This window comes from Eptesicus fuscus, chromosome 10 (assembly GCF_027574615.1).
Source record: "Eptesicus fuscus isolate TK198812 chromosome 10, DD_ASM_mEF_20220401, whole genome shotgun sequence".
In the NCBI taxonomy this organism is placed as follows: domain Eukaryota; kingdom Metazoa; phylum Chordata; class Mammalia; order Chiroptera; family Vespertilionidae; genus Eptesicus; species Eptesicus fuscus.
The window spans coordinates 91,940,925-91,961,677 of NC_072482.1; the positions used below are offsets into that span (position 1 = coordinate 91,940,925).

At 42.5% G+C, this 20,753-nt stretch overlaps 1 protein-coding gene and 1 long non-coding RNA gene across 3 annotated transcripts in view; one reads left to right on the top strand and one right to left on the bottom strand.

Moving 5' to 3' along the window:
• Positions 1–20,753, top strand: part of LOC114227448 (uncharacterized) — a 45,876-nt gene that overhangs the window by 24,152 nt on the left and 971 nt on the right. For both annotated transcript variants that reach the window (XR_008557316.1, XR_008557317.1), the window contains exons 2-4: positions 7,537–7,655; positions 18,242–18,314; positions 18,803–18,916. This is a non-coding gene — a long non-coding RNA (uncharacterized LOC114227448). The remainder of the gene's footprint in view (positions 1–7,536; positions 7,656–18,241; positions 18,315–18,802; positions 18,917–20,753) is intronic.
• NOX3 (NADPH oxidase 3) overlaps positions 17,978–20,753 on the bottom strand; it is a 53,337-nt gene continuing 50,561 nt past the window's right edge. The window contains 1 exon segment of the mRNA XM_008154673.3: positions 17,978–18,104. Within this exon segment, the coding sequence (XP_008152895.2) occupies positions 17,978–18,104 (127 nt within the window).

Sequence of the window (20,753 nt, forward strand, 5' to 3'; positions counted from 1 at the left end):
GGGGTTCTGTGTTCTCCCTACCTATGTTCAAAGTGAGTTCAATAAATCCTTTTTTATTGACAATGATGTTTCCAATAAGGCTTTTAACCTAATTTAGTTACTGAAAATGTCTTATATGAGAGTTTTTCCTTTGCCAAAATAATTTGTCTCCTTTTTTCCATGTTCTTTTCTTTAGTATCAATTAATTTCTTATATGACTATTTGCCATTCCCTTTCTTATCTCCCTGTCCTCTTGAATTCATGTTCTTCCTTGACTAACTAAATAGAAAGGCTTGGAGGATTTTTTTACCCCAATTTTTAAAATCTCTTTCATCTCTACATGACATTTTTTTCTTTCTGATAGCTCTTTCATTTTGGTGCTTTTTTCTTTTGCCTTTTATTTGACATTGCTTTTTATTCCCGTGCTCAGTGAAGTCAGTTTTTTTTTTAAAACACATTCTACCACTTCTTTTCAAGTTGGCCCGTATCTGCTCCCAGTTTCTCTCTCTTTTCTTCTTCTCAATAAATCTTTTTCTCTCTGATCTTTTCCTCCTTCCACTTCTTATCCTCTTTCCTCATTCTTCAAATTGTCCAATATGCCTTCATCTTTGTGTGTGTGTGTGTGTGTGTGTGTGTGTGTGTGTATGATTTCCTTCTTCCTTTTTTTCTCAGTTCTTTTATTTCTACTTAGTACTTTAAGGGGAAGAACAATTTGGAACCTTTTACTTTTTTTAGCTCTTGTCAGGAAAGGCCAGACCTTGCAGGACAACAGCCACATGGGGGGTGTTGGGTTGGAGAAACTGCCCCGCTTCTCTCAGCCTGGGAATCAGAGCATCATGGAGGCTGACATGCAGCCATGAGCCCCCACTCAGCCTTCATGCAATAGTGCCCTTTCACCCCAGGTATACAGAGTGGTTTATGTTTTCCTTAAAAACACTCAAGACAACTCTACCGTTTAATCACTTTTCCACTTTTCAAAGTACCTGCACCTCATTTTGTCCCCGACACATTGAATGAGACAGGATGGTCATCTCCACCGGGGGAATGAGGCAGCGGAGGCAGAGAGAGGATTAGTGTGTGTCCTGGGGCGTGGGAACCACACGGAGTGCCCTGGTCCTAGACCGCCCCCTCTGGGCTCCGGGGGGACATTGTTAGTACTTCCTCAGGGCTCCCCCAGCAAGGCAGCGTTTGTCGCCCAGCCTCCCTCCCCCTTCCCCCTTTATTCCTCATTCTCTGAGAACACGGTTAGTCATTCAGAGAGCTCCCATCTGTCCAGCGTTTGGATGGGAAGGCATTGCACTGAGTCTACCTGAATAGTCAACCCCAGGTCTCGCAGGCCTCTGCCTCTTACATTTATTTCCCGAGTGTCCTCATCTGACCAGTTTTTATCTCCCACCTCGGGTCTAGTTCACCTCAGACACAACTATGAGATATTTCGCTTGGATGGTTTCCATCACCTCAAACTCCACAGGACGAGACTGAGTTTGTCCTCCTCAGTCCTGGCCTCCCTTCCTCTCCTAGAAACGTTTCGGCAGTAGCACGTTCCCAGCCACAAAGGCTCGAAGTCAACTTGGAGTCATTCTTGCTCATTCTCATATTTAGTCAATTTCCAAGTTCTGTGAAAAGCTTCTTTTCTCCTTTTTTTCTTTCATTTTTCTACTGCCAATACCCCTGCAATTGGGTTACACTTTACCCTTTTTAACGGTTCCTTTTACAATCTCACCCACTCCATTTTGTCTGACATACTGATGCCGGAATCCTATTTTTTAAACTTCCAAAGACTTTGTTTTGCCAATGGAATAAAGATTGCACAAGACTGAACAGTTCTTTGGGGACAGAGTTATGGCTAGAGCCCAGGATTTGTAAACTTTAGTTTCTATACTTTTTCTACTAAACTATACTGTGTCTTATGAATTCCAGCATAGGAATCCTTTATCTGTCCTACCTTTCCCTAAATTATTTAGTTTTTCTGTGCTTTGTTTTCATCTGTAAGCTTCCTCAGTCCTTTTGGAAGTAGGAAGAACCTTAAAATTTAATTAAATAAAAACAAATGCTGGCCCAAAGAAAAATGCTGTGTAAATAGACACATAAAACTACATCAAGCAGGTGGAACAAGTTTTTTTTTTTTCTTTCAGAGACAAATACTGCTGAAAGAATTTGGTTTCAGATTCTGCCTATTGAGTCTGGAAGATTTCTGATTCAAGAGTCTCCCTTCACTGACTCTTCCTCCAGGGAGTGTATCTGTGCTGATTGCACACGAGGGAGGTAGCCCTTGGTACTGAGCTCTGGTTCTTATCTTGCTGGGTTTCAAGAATATTTGGATAGCTCACTATTTTAACGTCATTAAAGTATAATCTACCCATGGCATAGGGCTAAAAGCCCATTTCAACAAAATCTAAGTTAAGGTTGGAATTAGCTAACAAGGCTATTTACGAAGTCTTCAGTTGGTCCTAAGAGGAACCCTACAAGGGACCTACCTCTAACGGACTTCAAGCCCGAGATGGTGGGAGGAATTGGCAAACAGAAGCAGAGAACTTCAGCCTTGTGGTCCCGCAGCTGTAAGCTCACAGACACTCGGGAAGCACGCGCTACTCAAATCCTAGGGAAGGGCTCTGCTGGACTCAGCCTCCCCAGGGCCAAGGACGCTCTATAGCCTCTTGGCCATGCCAGTTGTCTCAGTTATTTGTGGACCTGTCTCTCATGCCACCCCGTTATAACACGTGAGAAATTGGTTCAATGTACAAAGACCTTATTTGGCAATTTTCATCTTCCGTGCACTTTCCAAATGTTAACTAATTAATCTGCTTGACAGTATTCCATTTAACAGTTGTACATGTTTTCTGTTCATAAACTCTTATAAACTTTTTATTGCTTTGATATTTTATTTTTAGGTGTGTTTTTTTTTTTCTGTGTCCCTCCAAGGCCAAATTAGCATAATTCTTTGCTGGCATGGCGCATGTTCTCCACAATCTGGAGGCCTTCAAAGTGGCAGATGACCAAGCAAGAAAATAAGATGAGGACGTGGGAGGCAGAGGCGGAAACAGCCTCGCCCTTGTGAATATCAGAAATGCCACCAGAAACGGACCTGGCATTCAAGCAGCCACTGCCTCTGATCATGGCACCCAAACCCATCCAGCTCCTGCATGATCAACAAGTATTTACTGAGTGCCTACTATGTGCCAGGCCCCGTTTCAAGCACTGGGGATAGAAGAGAGAACAAAACAGACATCAGTCTTTGTCCAATGGAACCCCAATATCATACATAAGCTTAGAGAATTTCCTCAAATATTCCATAAAAATGTCTCCTTATTCTATAGCACTTCCCAGGGAAATGAGCTCCACATATTTGTTTTCCATGGGTAAATACAACTTAATTTGTCTTAAAGCTTTCTCTTTCAAATTTCAAGGTCCACTCCCAAAAATTAGTGTCCAATTCCACACTCTTCGCATCTAGATCACTAGTTCTTGAACTTTTTGGGCTATGAATCCTGTAAGTATATGATGATTGCTATGCATTTACTCAACAGAAGAAATATATCTATTACAAACATATATAGTTTTATTTATACATATATTTATATGCAGATATGGAAAAACATGCATGCCATTTTAAGGGGTTTATAGACCTTCCAAAGTCTGTGTATCCCTCGTTAAGTAACCTCATCTAACCTAGAAATACCACTCGATTATATAGACTTTATCTCATTTAGATTTCAGCTATCACAATTAGATTTTATAGATTGGAGAATGGGGTTATTAACACTGATTCTAATAGGCATGTGTGCTTGCTTCTTTGACCTCTTTGATCATTTCTTTGAATTATTTGGACCCTTATTAAGGCAGAATTGGCAAAGCACAGAGCATTCTAGCTGTGGATATAAGATTATTTTAGAGAATAGAATGAGAACATTGGCTTCTGCATCATTTTTAATCTTTCAGTTGGGCCAGGACATTGTCTTTAAGGTGTAGCTATAATGATGGCATGCTCCATGTTCTAGCTGGTGACTGAAACCCCGGGTTCCATCACTTTTTCCAGAATAATTGGTCTTACGGTCCCTGAATGTGTTCTCCTACACTTGCCTATGAGGAATTTCATCTGCCAGTTTTTTGCTCCCATATGCAGACTTGTAGAAATTTTCACAGTTTCCTCTGCATAATGGCATGATATTTCATTATTAAAAAGAACTTAGTGTCATGGGCAAACCTGAGGATTTTATTGTAAACAGTCTCTTGTTACATCTTAGCATCCATTTGTGAGTTGGAACCATTTAAAAAAATATATATACTTCTCTCCCTCTCTCTCTCATTTTTTTTGAGCCAGTGTCAGTTCTTTTCCAAGATAAAACAGTTAATTAACTTCTGTGTTTGATCCCAAATGATATACAGCAAAATATTAACAGTGAACATCTCTGTGATCTAGATTGTGGATGATTTTAATTTTATTCACTTTGCTTCTCTGTGTTTTCCACATTTCCTATAAAGAACAGATATTGCTTTGTAGTTAAACATTTTGTTAAATGCACATCGTTTTTAAAAATGGAATCTTTTCCGAGTGTCACTGAGTATTGAAATGGCGGACATCAAGTGGGTTCTCTTTCCCAGTATTGGGGAGGTGCACTCTCCTTTTCAGAAGCTCTCTTGCCTTTCTGACGAGAGATTATTTTATTTAGAAATGTATAGGCACTCATCTCCTTTGGTCCTTCCTCCTAGGTGCCTGTCACATCAGCAGTGTGACTGTCACATCAGCAGTGTGACAGGCACCTATGAGGTCTCCATTAAATTGATCTGTCTATACAAGTTTCAATGGATCCAAAATTTCGCCCTTGCGTTTCTTCTAACCTCTTGGGGAGAGCCCGTTTATTTCTAGTGATCACTCAAGTTTGGGAAAGAAAATCGTGACAAAAATGCATTATTGATCCAGCCAAGAACATCTCGTTTATTTATTGCTATTTGATTTTGTACCTGTGACTGATCTGCTTCCAAAGTTAATTTAGGAGTGAGAATGTTGGTAATGCCTTCCTTTATAAACTGATTCATTCTGCAACCTCCTTTTCAGACCTGCCTGCACTTTTCATATTGTGATCATCAATCAGTTGGTCTCATCGATTCTCTCGCCGTCTTTCTGCCTCCCATGATTCTAACACAGATTTTAATGTGAGGATTAGTCCCTCAGAAATGTCCCCCAATTTTTTTAAGCTTACAAAATTTCTTTTTAAATTTGCATTTGTGCTGCTATGGATGATATTCCTTATATTTTTCTACTTGGGCACATTGGTTTTTAATATGGTGTCTTTTCAAACAGTATCGTTTTTTGTTTTGTTTTTTTAAAATCTTCACTTTGCTTGAAATAGGCTAACCTCTTATCTTGATATTTAAGTACAGGAGTCGCCCCTTGTCCATGGTTTTACTTTCCACAGTTTCAGTTACCCACTGTCAACTGTGGTCTGAAAATATTAAACGAAGTATTCCAAAAATAAATATTTCATAAATAGTAGTGCTATGAAATCTCCCACGTTCCGCCCCATTGGGGCAGAACATGCACCAGCCCTTTGCCCAGTGGCTCCACATGTGTATCCTACCCACCCTTAGTCAGTTACCAGATATTTTGACAGAGAGAGACCACATTTACCTAACTTTTATTACAGTATATTGCTATAATGGTTCTACTTTATTATTGTTGTTGTTAATCTCGTGCTGTGCCTAATTCATAGATTACACTGTATCATAGGTATGTGCTTGCAGGAAAAAAACACAGTAGACATGGGGTTGGGTACAATCTGTGGTGTCAAGCTTCCACTGGAGTTTTGGCACGTACCCCCTACTGGTAGGGGGAACTGGTCTATGGCATGTCTACCCCCCAGGGATTCCATTGTGTTTTCTTTTCCCCACAGAGTTCCTCAGTTTCTTCTCATCGCCTCCTGAGCGCCTGCGCCACATCCTTCCTATGCAGAGTTTTTGCTTGGCAGCAAGTCTGTCGGGTCCATTCCATGTTAATTATATCATAGTCCTCGCGATGCCAAGTGTTCCCATCTGGCCGCTGGGTCTGTAAGTCTTTAGTGTTTATTTGAAGCGGTTACGCATGCTGGATTGGGCCTTCATCACTTCTCCCCTCCATTTGTTCTTAGATGAGGGCATCCTTATTTCATTATCCTCATTTTCCTCAGATGTATTCTCCACTTCCTCCCTGATTGCTTTATTTGAATCTTGGATACCTCAAACACTCTGTTTGTATCCATCTTCCTCCCCATTTCCTAATTTAAAATCTTCTGAAACTTGAAAACTATCCTTAACTGTCTGGTGCTGTTTTACCTCAACCTACATTTTTCTATATAGACTCTACTTATCCAAAAAATATCTTGGTTCTTGGTAATCTGTGAATGTCTTCCTTATACTGTTATCTTGTCTACATATTCAGACTCTGGAAATCTGCTCATCCTTAAAATTCTTTATAGAATCTACCTTACTTTGGGAGGTTGTACTGAGGTTTCTTGCCTTGCAATTGAAATGTGACCCAGATATGATTCAAATTGTGTCCCTATAATTGTTAACCATTTATCCACCTCAACACCAGCAGCCTATTTCATAAAGGTCACTATAGGTGTTTTGAAAGGCCGTTCAGGACATGGATCACGGCCAACACAGTCTCTTTGTGAGTCAGTTACCCAATCTACCAACAAACCCGATTTCTCTGCCTTCAGTAGCATCCCTCATCTTAGAGAAGTTTGGTTAGGGCAAGTGACTAAGTATCTCTTAGCAGTTGGATTCCAAATAAAGATCAATTTATTTTCCCATTATTTAGATACTAGAGGCCCGGTGCACGAAATTCGTGCACAGGGGCTGGGGGGGTGTCCCTCAGCCCAGCCTGCACCCTCTCTGATCTGGGCCGGCCAGGGTGTGCGGAAAGCTTTGCTTCTTCCATTGCCGGGGGCAACCCTAGCCTCCTGCTCTTTCCAGCTCCGTGGCTGCTGCCATTTCTGTTTGGATTTGTTTACCTTCTATAATTGAAACTTTGTAGCCTTGAGTGGAGGCTTAGGCCGGCAAGGGCAGGCGGAAAGCTTGGCTTCTGCCATTGCCTGGGCAACCCAAGCCTCCTTCCTGCTCTCTGTGGCTGTATCCATCTTGGTTGGGTTTATTTGCATACTCGCTCTGATTGGCTGGTGGGCGTGACTGGTGGGCATGGCGTGTGGGTGTAGCGGAGTGATGGTTAATTTGCATATTACTCTTTTATTAGGTAGGATTTTTATTTGGTGTGATGAAAAGAACATTGAAGTAAGATTTTAAGAAATTGAATTTTTATTCTAGTTATATACCTTAACTGAGTTAAACCAGTCTGGACCTCTTCAACTGCAAAACAAAGCATTTGATGTAGTTGGCCTCCAGGACTCTCCCTGTCTTCGACTTTCTGACGCTCTGTAGTGGACTGTGTATTGGGAACAATGATGTGCCCCAGTAGCATGATAATTGGCATACAGAGATGCCATTTCCAGGGGCATGAACTTTCACGTGAAGTAAAGTTGTAGGTTTAATTGCTTAATTCTTCAATGTCTTTCTTTCCAGTGATGCTGAAAACGATGATGTCTGCCAGGACCTGAAGAACTGGGAGTGACTGCCTTGACTATGCATAGGAAGGCTCTGAGGCCCAGAAAGCCAGACTCTTCCCAAACGGGGAAAAAGTGGTAGGTCCCAGAATTAATCACAAAGTGTATGTCTAGAAGTGTCAGTTTGAGAATTATATCATCCCTGGTTCCTGGACACCGTTTCCAATGATGGTTTTATGATAGTCAGTGGATGCTGTTTCAGGTCCTAAGTTCAAAATGGTTTTGACTTCTTATTTCCAAAACCATGTTCATCAGAGTAACCACTATCCAAGGAGAGCGATCCCACTTTCTTCTGGGTCCTCAGACCAAGGGTTTGTTGGTTGTTGTTTTTTTTTCCTAAAGAAAAATAAAGCCATGCATTTATGTAGAATTCTCATGAGGTTTCACTCAGATTTTGGATTTGGTATCGCTGTTGATAGAGATGAGATGGTTGCATTAAGAAATCTGATTTAAATAGCTTATTTTAATATTAAACAGTATGTCGCATATACCAGACCCATTTTGCTGGTGGAGGTCAACATCTGCCACATGTGGCAGTTGCTGGACACCAGTGGTTCTACTGAAAACGCACAGTGGTCCTTCCTTCAGTTTTGACCTCTTTGTCTATGACGTTGCCTATTGACATTAATCTTTTCCCTGGCCTTCCCTGACTGCTTATTTGTTTACTAGAAGCCCGATGCATGAAGATTCGTGCTAGAATGGGCTTTCCTTTCCCTGGCTGCCATCACCGCCTTTCCACTCTGGCCCAGCCCCTTTCTGCTCAGGCCCCAGAGCCGCCTCTTTCCCCTCTGGGAGCCTCCTCTTTCTGCTCCGGCCCCACCTTCCCACGCTGCCCAAAGGCCCTGAGAGATGGGGGTGGGGCAGAACGCCTGCATCTGCCCCCGTCACTCGGTGCCTGTGTATGCAAATTAACCGCCATCTTTGTTGAGTTAATTTGCATATCACTCCTGATTGGCTGGCGGCGTAGCGGAGGTACGGTCAATTTACATGTTTGTCTATTATTAGGTAAGATATTCTTTTGCTTAGGTTATGTTGAGCTGGAAAAACATGGTTAGACAAAACCAAGTGTGTTAGTTGTTACTTTCCTTCCCCTTGGTGATGTGGATGTGGGAGTGGGCGGGTTAGGGGCCGCAGCCAGAAACAGGAGATGGGGTGCTGGGTGGGGTGAGCGTAAGGAGGGCTCGGGAGAGTCAGGTGCTCCAGTGCTCACTGTGCCCATTCTCTTTGCTTTTAATCACAGCCTCCCTTGGGCTGTTTGCGCTTGTCTCTTCATGCTAAGCACCATTTCCCTGTTTGATGGTAAGCCCTTTGAGGGCAGGCATGAGCCGTCTCTTCTGCCTTTCAGAAACAATGTTGATAACAAGACAAAGAGCCCTGCTCTTGTTGAACTTCCCATGAATCAGATGTGAGAAGAGGTGAAACATTTAGCATTGTTCTAGCACAGAGTCAAGCTCGGGCCTGACTATTTTCTCTGACCTCCTCTACACTGTACTCCGTGTCCGGCACTAGCAGTCCACACCATGCACTGAGGAGTCAGTTACACCTGGAATCCACAGTGGAACCACTAGGGGCTCATCCACACAGTGGGCGGGATGTGAGGACAAATGCTTCCGTTCAGTTTTGTGGTCCACAGTGTAGCTTTGACATGGAGAAAGTCTTAGAAATAAGGAAACGGAGACTGCGTTAGGGGAAAAAAGTAAAAATTTTTATCATGTACATGAAATATATACATATAATTATAAGTATAAATTCTGGAGAGTGGCTAAATTCTTAGAATAGTTTCCTTAGCATCTAAATCATTTCAGCAACTCACGTGAATGTCCTGCCTTGCATGTTTAATGATCTCTGTGTGTGTGTGTTTGTTTTGTTGCCCAATTGAACTATAAGCTCCTTGCAGACAGCACCGCTGTCTTATGCAGCAGTCACCCAACAGGCAGCTGCGGGCATAACTCGTGTTCAAGGAGCCTGTAAGCCAGAATTGCAATTCGGGCCCCAGCATGCATTGCGCTGAGGCTGCCAGGTTTGGTGAGTCTTTCACGGCTGCAGCTGGATATGTGACTTCCACACAAGCCTGCGTGGCTCTCTAATTCCCTCTGTGTGGGCCGCTGTTACTATTCCATACCTCCCAGCGTTTTCAGCTAAAGAAGCTGACCGAGCAAACCAATGAAGACATTTCTCATCCCCTCTGACGGAGCGTAATGCCCTCGTGTATAAACACATAACACAGTCATCGCGGATGCACTGCCATTCCCTTAGCGCTGTGTGCCCAGCAGCTCTCCCGGCCCGGCAAGGAGCCCGCGTTCTGTTCCCCATTCTCATCTAAATTATGCTCATCATAAAAGAGCTTTCAATCAAGGTAAATATCATTTCATCCCAGCATAACATCTACGCGCCTGCGCGCTCTCCCTCTTTCTTCCTTTCCTTTTATTCTCTGGTGGGGATGACAGCTTTGCTCCTCAATGAACTATAACAGCTCCAAACGCCTCCCTGGTAACCGGCCTCTGTGACTTGCAAAGGTGGGAATAAATCAAAGTAGGGAAGAGATGCCGCAGGAAGCCAGAAGCTAAATGCTACATCGTGTCGCGTGAGGCCCGGGAAGCGAGAGCCTGCCTTTCCTGGCAGCCAGTTTCTTCGTGCTCCTCACCTGGGCCCGGCCCGTTAGAACAGTCCTTCTGCACCTGCTGAGAACTGTCACCGCTCTTCTTCCTGCCGGGCAGCTGGCGATGGAGGCCGCAGACACCGCTCGGTCCCTTCAAGATTCTTCACACACACACACACACACACACACACACACACACACACACACACACACAATGAAGCTTAATATGTTAAAAAAGAAAAAAATAAATAAAGTGGCAGCTTACCCTCAGGCTCAGCGCATGCATGGGGGAAAAGCAAAGATAAACGCCTGCAGGTAACATGCGCAGACACAGATTCCGGATTTCTCTCGCTCTGCCCCCCCGCCTTCCCCCCCTCCCCCATGTACCACATTCATCATGCCCAATGGGGAGACAGTTCAAAAACTTAAGCAGTTTTCCACCAAAGATGCACCGTTGATAAAATGCAATAACACAACTTTATTTTGCGTCGCTTTCTTTGTACCAGCAATGAATCTGAAAAAGGTGCTGCGGATGTGAATGCAAATAATTAATGCCTGGGTAGGGACCGGAGGGAGAGGCGGGAAACAGACAAGCGTAAGCAGAGGGGGAATCCTCGTTCCCTTCCTGTGACCTTGCCCGGATCGCAGGGCCTGGGCCAGGTCTCCCCATTCATCACAAGGCTTGGTTAGCTCTGCCCTGGTTCCTGGACCAATTCAGACAACAGAGGGGTCGGTACTGAAATAGCTCCATCGTTTCATCCCGTGGAATTTAACGTGCAGGCTTCCCAGACCCAAGAGCCCTGTGATGTCCCTGGCGCCTGTGTGCTCTGTCTTGGTTCTCACTGCTCTGCTGTCCTCACATGAGTCCGGGGGTCTCTGCCTGACACCCAGGCCTGCAGCTTGTACCCTGGTTCTTGACGCTTCCTGTTGATGACACTGGCCACTGTCAATCCGACATGCTGCCCACCCCGGATTTCCCGGGTCTACTTTCCTTCCCGGGATGTGCCTATCCTTCTCGGAAGTCCCAATGTCCACCCTTGCCTGACCCCAGGTCCTCTTCTTTGTCTTGCATGCCCAGCTGCTTTAGTGCCCTAGCCCCTTCCCGGCCCCCAATCTGCTGTAGTTTAGAATGTTTGTGCCAGACCCCTTCTCCTGTTTTCTGTCTATACTGTATTCCTACCATACCCCAAAGTTTGAAACGATAAACGAGTAGAAGGGGAGAGGAGATTCCTAGAACTCAAAGGAGTAGGGCTGTGGCCAAAGGTACTGAGCACTAGAAAAGGACATCATGGCGGACTGCAGTGGCTGAGACAGGTGATGGTGTGTTGAGGGATGGCAGTGATGACCATGAACGTTTGAAAAACCTCTAGTCATTGGGAGGCAAGCCAGGCTTCCTAGTCACAGACACAGTGACAAATTGGACCTGTTCTTTCTGGTTCCAGAAAGCCAGGTGTCCAGAATTTATGGGGTGGGTGTGGAGAGCCCTCAGCTAGGATGAACTGGGAAAGCACCATCCACTGAGGAAAACCTCTTTGTCCCATGCTAACTTGAGGAACCATCCCTTGCCTCCCAGAGCAAAAGTCTACCAAGAATGGTTTAATATTGTCAACTATATCAGGTGCACACAAATTGCAGTGTATGTGATACAAATTTAAAAATTCAGTTTAAGAAATAAATATCACGGAGACCACCAAAGCCTTCCATCTGTGTCCTTACTCTCATTCCTCTCATCAGAGATAACCAGGGTTCTGAATTTGGGGTTTGTAATTTAATCTCTGTACATTTCTGTATACTTGTATGCATGTGATTGCGTGTGTGTATGAATAAATAATAGCATTTTGCATATTTTATAGTCTTATTTGAGTAGTTCCACACTACATGTATTCATCTATAACTATTTTTTTCTTAGTATGATTATGAGGCTTATTCATGTTTTAATTCTGAGATTGGCAAACTATGGCTCATGGACCAAATCTATTGGTAGTCTGTTTTTATACACCCCTTGAGCTAAGAATGACTTTTTATGTCTCTAAGTAATCAAATAGTAAACAAAATCAAAGCAATAGTCATGACAGAGGCCATATGTTTATGGAAAGAGTATGACAATTCTTGCTCTTTTATTTTGTCTTGGTTATTTTTATCTCTACATTCTTCTAAATACACTTTTAAAAATAGCCTGTCAAGTTTCATAAAAATCCTTTTCAGAATTCTGATTGAAATGATTAAAAAGATATATATATATATATATATATATATATATATAAATATATATATATATATTTGCATTGATTTCTTGGTGGAAAGGAGAGGGAGAGAGAGACAGAAACTTCAATGATGGGAATCATTGATTGGTTGCCTCCTGCATGCCCCACAGTGGGGATAGAGCCCACAACCCAGGCATGTGCCCTGACCGGGAATCAAACCCTGACCTCCTGGTTCATATGTTGACGTTCAATCACTGAGCCACATCAGCTGGACTGAATTGATTTTGAATCTATGGATTGTTTTGAAGAGAATTGATATATTTGTATTAGTTATTCATTACTGCTCTAACAAATTACTAAAAATGTTGCAGCTTGAAACAACACAAATTTTGTCATATATATTTTTAAGTGAAACTCCTAGATGAATATCACTGGACTAAAACTCAGGTGTTAGCAGGACTGGGTTCCCTTCTGAAGAGTTTAGGGCAAAATCCATTTCCTTGCCTTTTCCATTTTGGAGGCTGCCCACATTCCTTGGCTTGTGGCCCCTTTCATCTTCAAAGCTATTCATCATACCATTCCAACCCCTATTGTCACCTTGTCTTCTCTGACTTTGACTGACTCTTCTACCTCCATCTTCTACTCATTACATCTCTGTGAAAACATTGGGCCCACCCAGAAAAATTTAGGATGATCTTTCCATCTCAAAGAGAATCATGTCAAAACAACCACAATTTCATCAGGAACCTTAAATCCTCTTTGTCAAATAACCCCACATATTCACAAGTTTCAGGGATTAGGATGTGGAGATCTTTAGGCCAGGATTATACCTACCACACACCCATCTAGTGAGTTTTTCTCCCATTTCTTATCATTTTAAGTTCTAGAATTTGCAATTGGTTCTTTTTATATCTTCTACTGGTATTTCTTTGCTGAGACTATTTTTCCATTTGTTTCACGAGTGATCGCAGTTGTCTGTTGAAACATTTTTAGGATAGCTGCTTTAAAATCCTTGTTAGAGAATTCCAACATTCGTGCCATCTTGGTATTGGCATTTGTTGATTTTCTTTTTTTATTTGAGTTGAGATTTTCCTAGTTCTTTGCATGACAAAAAAAAATTTGGACTGTATCCTATACATTTTGAACATAATGTTATGACATTATGATTCTTTATTTAGATCTTCTATTTTCGTTGGCAGTTGACAGGTTTAGGTTCAGAACACACTTCCTGGCCCACTTTGGTGGTTTGTGGTTCCAATATCAATTTAGTCTTCAAAGCCTTTGCAATGCTATTCTGATATACCCCACTTGTACGTACCCAGAGGCCAATCTGAAATGTGGAGGTATTCCTCACCAGAGTTCAATTCTCTAATCACTGGCTGTGTTGATTTTGGTTGGTTTCAAACAGTGGCCTCTTGGGAATTTGCCCAGGACTTCAGACACAAATTTATGAATCTTTTTCTTCAGCACCCTTCTCTCTGTAATCACACCTCCCACCACTCCATCCCCTGCCAAACTCTCTCTAACCTAAGTAGACATTTGTTTAGTGTTAGGCAGGAATGATTGGCAGGTCTCCATCCCACAGTCTCAGGGTGGGGTACAGGAGAAGAGAAGGAATAGCACCTCTGTTCATGTTAGTATGGGGGAGATATGGTTGATAGAGTTTTATAATTTTCTTTCTAAAAATTTCATATATTTTGTTGGGATTATTTATTAGGACCTTATGTGGTTTGATGCTGTTCTTACACTTCTAAACATTTAAAAAATGAAATCTGAAGTTTGAGGTAAGTTGGTTAGGGATTTGGAAGGTGTGGCATGAGACTGTCACATAAAAATGTAATGGTGGGGGTCCTGTCTTTAGCTAGGTTTTTTAAAAAAAAAATTATTGATTTTTTACAGAGAGGAAGGGAGAGGGATAGAGAGTTAGAAACATCAATGAGAGAGAAACATCGATCAGCTGCCTCCTGCACATTCCCCACTGGGTATGTGCCCACAACCAAGGTACATGCCCTTGACCGGAATCGAACCTGGGACCCTTGAGTCCGCAGGCCGACGCTCTATCCACTGAGCCAAACCGATAGAACGGAGACTTCTTAAATGAGTCAGTAAATTGAGACCCGAGTATTATTAAGCTGTTATCTTTAAGATCAATTAGGAATATATATATATATATATATATATATATATATATATATGCCTAAGCGACCAGCTGACCAGCTAACTGGCCAACAGCTGACTGGCCAACTGGCCCGAAGCTATGATGCACACTCACCACCAGGGGGCAGACACTCAACGCATGAGTGGAAACCACAGGCATGGAAACATGGAACAGACTGATGAATCTCAGAGAGAAGGAGGAGGGAGGAGGTTGGGAAGAGATTAACCAAAGATCTTGTATGCATACTAGAGGCCTAGTGCATGGATTCATGCACCGGTGGGGTCCCTCAGCCTGGCCTGTGGGGATCAGGCTGAAACCGGCTCTCCGACATCCCCAGGGATCCCGGATTGCGAGAGGGTACAGGCCAGGCAGAGGGACCCCACCGGTGCATGAATCCATGCACTGGGCCTCTAGTTTTTATAATAATTTGAAGGTATTTGATAATTCTTAACACAGCTTTTCTTCTCTTTGGTTTGAGGGGAAGAACTGAGAGAAAGTAACTTAGAAGGATGCAGATATTCTTATGATTTTTGTCATATTTTTCTATCTGGATAGGTCAGACTCTACATAGTGTGTAGGGAAGTAGCCTAAAGTTCACAACTAAAAAATAGAGATTTTTTAAAAAGCATCAAAATTTGTTTCTTTTAAAAAGAGACTTTATTTTTTAGAACAATTTTAGAACAAAATTGAGAGAAATGTAGAGAGCTTGAATTCTTTGTTTAAGGACAAGTATACTCTAATTTATTACACAAAATTAGTTGAAAATAGAGTACATTTTATTTTCAAGTATACAGGAAAAGAAAAATAATAATTGAATACAACTAAGAGAAAATATTTTAATAGATTAAATTTTCCTGCTATAGTAAAGATTTAGCATATACATTTGACTGCTGAAAGTTCTAGTTGTAAAGGCTGAATCAAACTTAAAAGGGAAAATAAATATACAGAAAGACTGGGTATATTAAAATTAGTTGAGTTTGAATATCTTCAAGCAACATTTAAAGATACTGAGAAATTGCAATGTGGAGTTAGTAGTAATAATTTTTGAGACATCAGGGAATATACCCAACTTTTCTCCTAAAGCATATTTAAAAATCATAGAATTAATTAATGTCAATATCTGAGGATAAAGTAAAAGAAATGATCAATTTATAATTTAGAAATCCCTAAAAGAGCTTAATTGGCTGTCTGACTTTATAAAAACAAATCAGACCCATTTAATTCTTTTTTTTATGACAGAATGACTGCATTAAGCATAAGAAGCATTTACAAAATACGACCTATTTTAATTTCAATAAATTTTTTTTAACTGTATATGGCATGCTATTTATAGCTAAGGAAATATGGGTGGTGTACTGTTCTCAATGGCTAGTTATTACTAACCTGTTCCAAACTGGAAGCTCATAGTCAAGGCAGTTGCAAGAATTGGTGGTGGAATTATATAGGTTTAATAACATGATTAAAAATCTAAAGAAAAGTTTTTAGATATCACTAATTAAATCTGTAGATCTTACTAAGCTAAATACTAGTAATTGTCTCTGATGGTAAATTTCAAAACAATCTTGAAAAATTAGAAAGATAAATTTCAAAAATACTAGCCAGCATTAGTAGAGAAAGCTATAAGATATGAAGAACACATTGGGAACACTTTTGGGGTAAAACAATTGCATGATAAGGAAAGAATAGCTCGATGGGAGTATAGAATTTAAAACAAAATTCCAATATGTTTGTGTGGTGGAAGGTGAGTGTCAAAGTGATTATAGATCAAAATGTTATAGTGATAAAAAGTATTTGTCAAAAGAAAGTGAGAAAGAAATAAGAAAGGAAGAAAAGAAGAAAGAAAAAAAGGAGAGACAAACAGAGTTTAGTTGTACTGAAAAGCATATGAGACACTGGATCTAAAAAAATCACTCTGCTCAATACTGGTCATGCTCCTATCAGAATAGTATGCTCCATCGGAGTCAGCTCCTTTTAGAAGGATGTGAAGAAATGGAAATGAATTTAAAGAAGAGCAACAAGACTGATTGAAGGGCTACCATATATATCCTAGGCTGAAAGGTTAAGTATCCAGTATTGTTAGGACTAGAGAAGGTTTGGGGAAGAGATGATTTTATGGTTGTTTTCAAATATATAATGGATTTTTGTGTGAAAGATAACCCTCATTGGTGATTTCTCAGCTCTATAGGGATGAAAAGAGGCATGAAGGAGCTTAAGTTTAAGCAGAAAAGACCAGGTCTGGATGTAAGGCAGATGTCTCTGCCATCGGGGTGATGGACATTTGAATGGTTCTACCGAAGACTATGACCCAAGCTATCATGCTGGTCTCCATGTTAGACATCCCATTAAGCATGAAAACAAGTTTGGGAAAGATTCTCTGTATCAGTCAGTGGTCAGCAAACTACCCACTGGCCCACAATCTGCTTTGGATAGTCCAAGAGCTAAGAATGTCTCTTACATTTTTAAGTCATTGAAAACAAAAAAAGAATATTTCGTGATATAAGAAAACAATTAAAATTCTATTTCAGTGTCCATAATGAAGTTTTAATGGTACACATCCACATCCACTCATTGGCGTATTCTTTATGGCTACTTTGGTACATTACAATAGCAGAATTGAATAGTTGTGACTGAGACTGTGACCCACAGAGCTTAAAATCATAACTATTTGGCATTTAACAGGAAAGGTTTTCCAACCTATGACCTATATGATTGTAGCCACTTAAATATATATATATATATAATAAAAGGGTAATATCCTAATTAGACTGGACGTCCCTTCCAGACAAAGCCATAGCAGGTGGGGGCCAAGGCAGAGGCCTCTGGCCACCGTGGGCAGGAGCCGGGGCCAAGGCCCTTGCATGAATTCTGAGCATCGGGCCTCTAGTGTGTGTGTGTGTGTGTGTGTTTGTGTGTGTGTGTGTATGCCAGCTACCAGAACAGCAGAACAACCAGAACAACTGAAATGACTGGTAGCTATGATGTGCACTGCAGCAGCTAACCAGCCTGATCCCGACCCTGATCAGCCCCCAACACCCAACCATCCACAGCCCCTCCCCTGTGCCGGCCTGGCCGATGGGCCCCCATTGGGGCGGGCCGGCCAGACCCCACCCATGCATGAATTCATGCACTGGACCTCTCTGAAATCAATATGTACATATATTGAGGAAGTACATATATTGAATTCATGCACTGGACCTCTCTGAAATCAATATGTACATATTGATTTCAGAGAGGAAGTGAGAGGGAGAGAGATAGAAACATCAATGATGAGACAGAATCATTGATTGGTTGCCTCCTGCACACCCCCCACTAGGGACCGAGGGCACAACCCGGGCATGTGCCCTGACTGAGAATCAAACCGTGATCCCCTGGTTCATTGGTTGACACTCCATCAGTGAGCCACACTGGCTTGGCTGTAGTCACTTTTTATCTCCCAAGTCTAGAAGCTTTCTTTGTTGTAATGAAAATGGACCCCTCTGGGGTCTGCTGACGAATATAAGCGGCACATCCTTTGAAGGGTCTTTGAGAGAGCTTTGGGCCCACAGAAGAACACGCCAATGCTGCTGCTGCAGGAGGGGTAAAAGAGGAAATAAAGGTCATACAGGTCAAGGCTGGCCCGAAGCCAAGACAGAATTGCAAAAGCTGGGATGTGGTTGTGGTTGTGACTTATTGATTTTTCTCCATGCACTTCCTTTTTTCTCAGATTCTCTTTTCCTATTTCATCACCATGGTCTCCCAAAGGTCCCCAGGGTTCTGTTATGCCCTAAGTCACACAGGTAGGTGAAGCAAAGAAGATTGAGGCTGGTAAGGTCATAATGACTGGGGAGGGAGTTTCAATACAGAGGTGACAGGGCCTGGATTTTTGGTCTAGTAACTTTGATTGACATCTTCTTGGATGGTAGAATGTAAGCTCCTTCAGAGCAGAAACCTGGTCTGTGTTTCTCATCTTTTACTGTAATCCCACCACCTAGAATAGTGCCTGGCATACAGGAGATAATTAATAAACGATTATTGAAGGAATGAGTTAATGGTTATTATCTGGGTGGTCTCAGGCAAGACATTGGACTTCAGTCTCCAAAACAAAGATAATAATGACTACACTGTATGTTTTATGGAAAGTTAAGTATGATAATTCATTCAAAAAGATTTAAAAAGTGTTAGTTATTACTCAGATGCTGTTCAAACCTGTCTTTTTTTATAGATAATACAATTTATACTAAAGTCATAACAACCTAGTTTATTTCTCCTGCTGGAATTACTTTAGTTTTCAAAGAAGGCCAAAGAGAAGAGTTGGAAAGGAGAAAGACATGGCTGAAAATGTGGTCACCCAAAGGTTGTCCTCTGTAATCACGGCATTTCAGAAAACTGTGCTGAAGAGGTATTTTTGCATAAAGTGACGGTCCCAGGGATGCTCAAATCCCTAGTCACTGCTCCTGCCAACCTTGCTGATGTGTAAACAACACCATCAGCGAAAGAACTCGGGTTATCTCTGGAAGATGGGAGGGGCTAGTCCCTATATGGACTTAGAGAAACCAGGTTTTCCCTTGTCTTGCATTGTGCTATTCCTTACAGCGTTTTTCCAACCTCTGACATACTTTAATTAGTTCCTCAGTTCTCCTACTGTGCTGTGCATAAAATTATCTAGGCCGATTGTTAAAACTTAGGTTCCCAGTCTTGGGGTCAAGGAGTACATTTTTAGCAAGGCCCCCTGGTGACCCTGAGGCACATGGTGTAGGGGCCACACTTGGAGAAGCACCGCCTTAGAGGAAGTCTTCCTATGCCAGGCTCCGCCCATCACACCACCTCTTGCTCTTCATATAGGTATTTTAGGAAGCACTTCTATAGCCTCATTCTACTTAGCTCATCTGTTAACATGGTTCTCTGCCCTGTATCACATCCACATTAAATGATGTGTTCCAGGGCCATAATATCCATGGCAGAAATTGATGGTTCAATTACATTTCAAACTCTGTATCTTCAAAGAAACATACCAAGTGGATTCATTTGTAAATGACGGTATGTTTAAACTATATAAGTCTTATTTTAAAGACGTCATTCCCATGGCTACATTCGAGAAAGTACTTTTTTCAGGAACTATTTCTTACTGAAAAATATGAGTTTATGACTTATTGAAGCAAGTGTCATAGAAGGCAATAATTAGGAGTGCTCTTGGTCCCACCATTTTATTGCTGATCAACTTTGGGCTCATTAAGTGCCTCCTCGAAGCCCTATTTCCTTATCTATAAAGCTAGATGCCTGGTGCACGGATTCGTGCACCGGTGGGGTCCCTCAGCCTGGCCTGCACCCTCTCGCAATCTGAGGCCCCTTGGGGGATGTCAGACTGCTGGGGATGTCAGACTGCTGGTTTCGGCCCGATCCCCAGCAGTCTGACATCCCCTGAGGGATGTAGCAGTGAACAAAGCAGCAGGTGGCCAGAGAGGAGCCCTAGCCGGGTCCAGGTGCTGCTCCCGCTCATCCTGGCCCCACTGTGCCTGCTGTGGAGGCGGGAGAGGCTCACGCAGCCGCAGCTGCGCTCACCAGCTGTGAGCCCGGCTTCTGCCTGAGTGGCGCTCCCACTTTGGAAATGCACTGACCACCAGGGGGCAGCTCCTGTGTTGAGCATCATAGTGACCGGTCATTCAGTTGTTCAGCTGCTTAGGCTTTTATATATATAGATGGGAGAACTATCATACCTAGCTCCTAGAACCCCCGTGAGGATTAGACACGCAGGTACAGCTTTCTGCCCCATGCTTGGTACACAGTGAGCTGTCAGAAACAGCTCACGTTATGACCCTCACAATGCCCGCCTGCTCTCCAAAGCTGCACAGAAGATATGAAGTGCGCTGCTATCCCAGAGATGATTAGGGACTTCCCGGATCAACACTCTGTCACCAGGATTTTTGAGTTCTGGACTGAAACCTTTTGAATGACAGATGGGTCAGTGAGCAGTCACAGCGTGGCTCTGCGTCTGATGCCCGGAGGTAGCCTTGCATCTAGGTTCAAAGAGGCTGTTGTGGGTGGTGATATTTTTCCATTAGCGTAGGTGGCACCAAAGAGATGGCCACCGGCCCCTTCCCACCAGGCTCAGATGGCCCTTTCTGTGCGGCCGCGGCAGTGCGCGCAGGAGCTGATACCGCCCTTTGATGCTCTGCCTGGAAGACTCCGTTTCAAAGGCCTCTGATTGCTGGCTGCCAGGTGGACCACTGCTGGCCCCA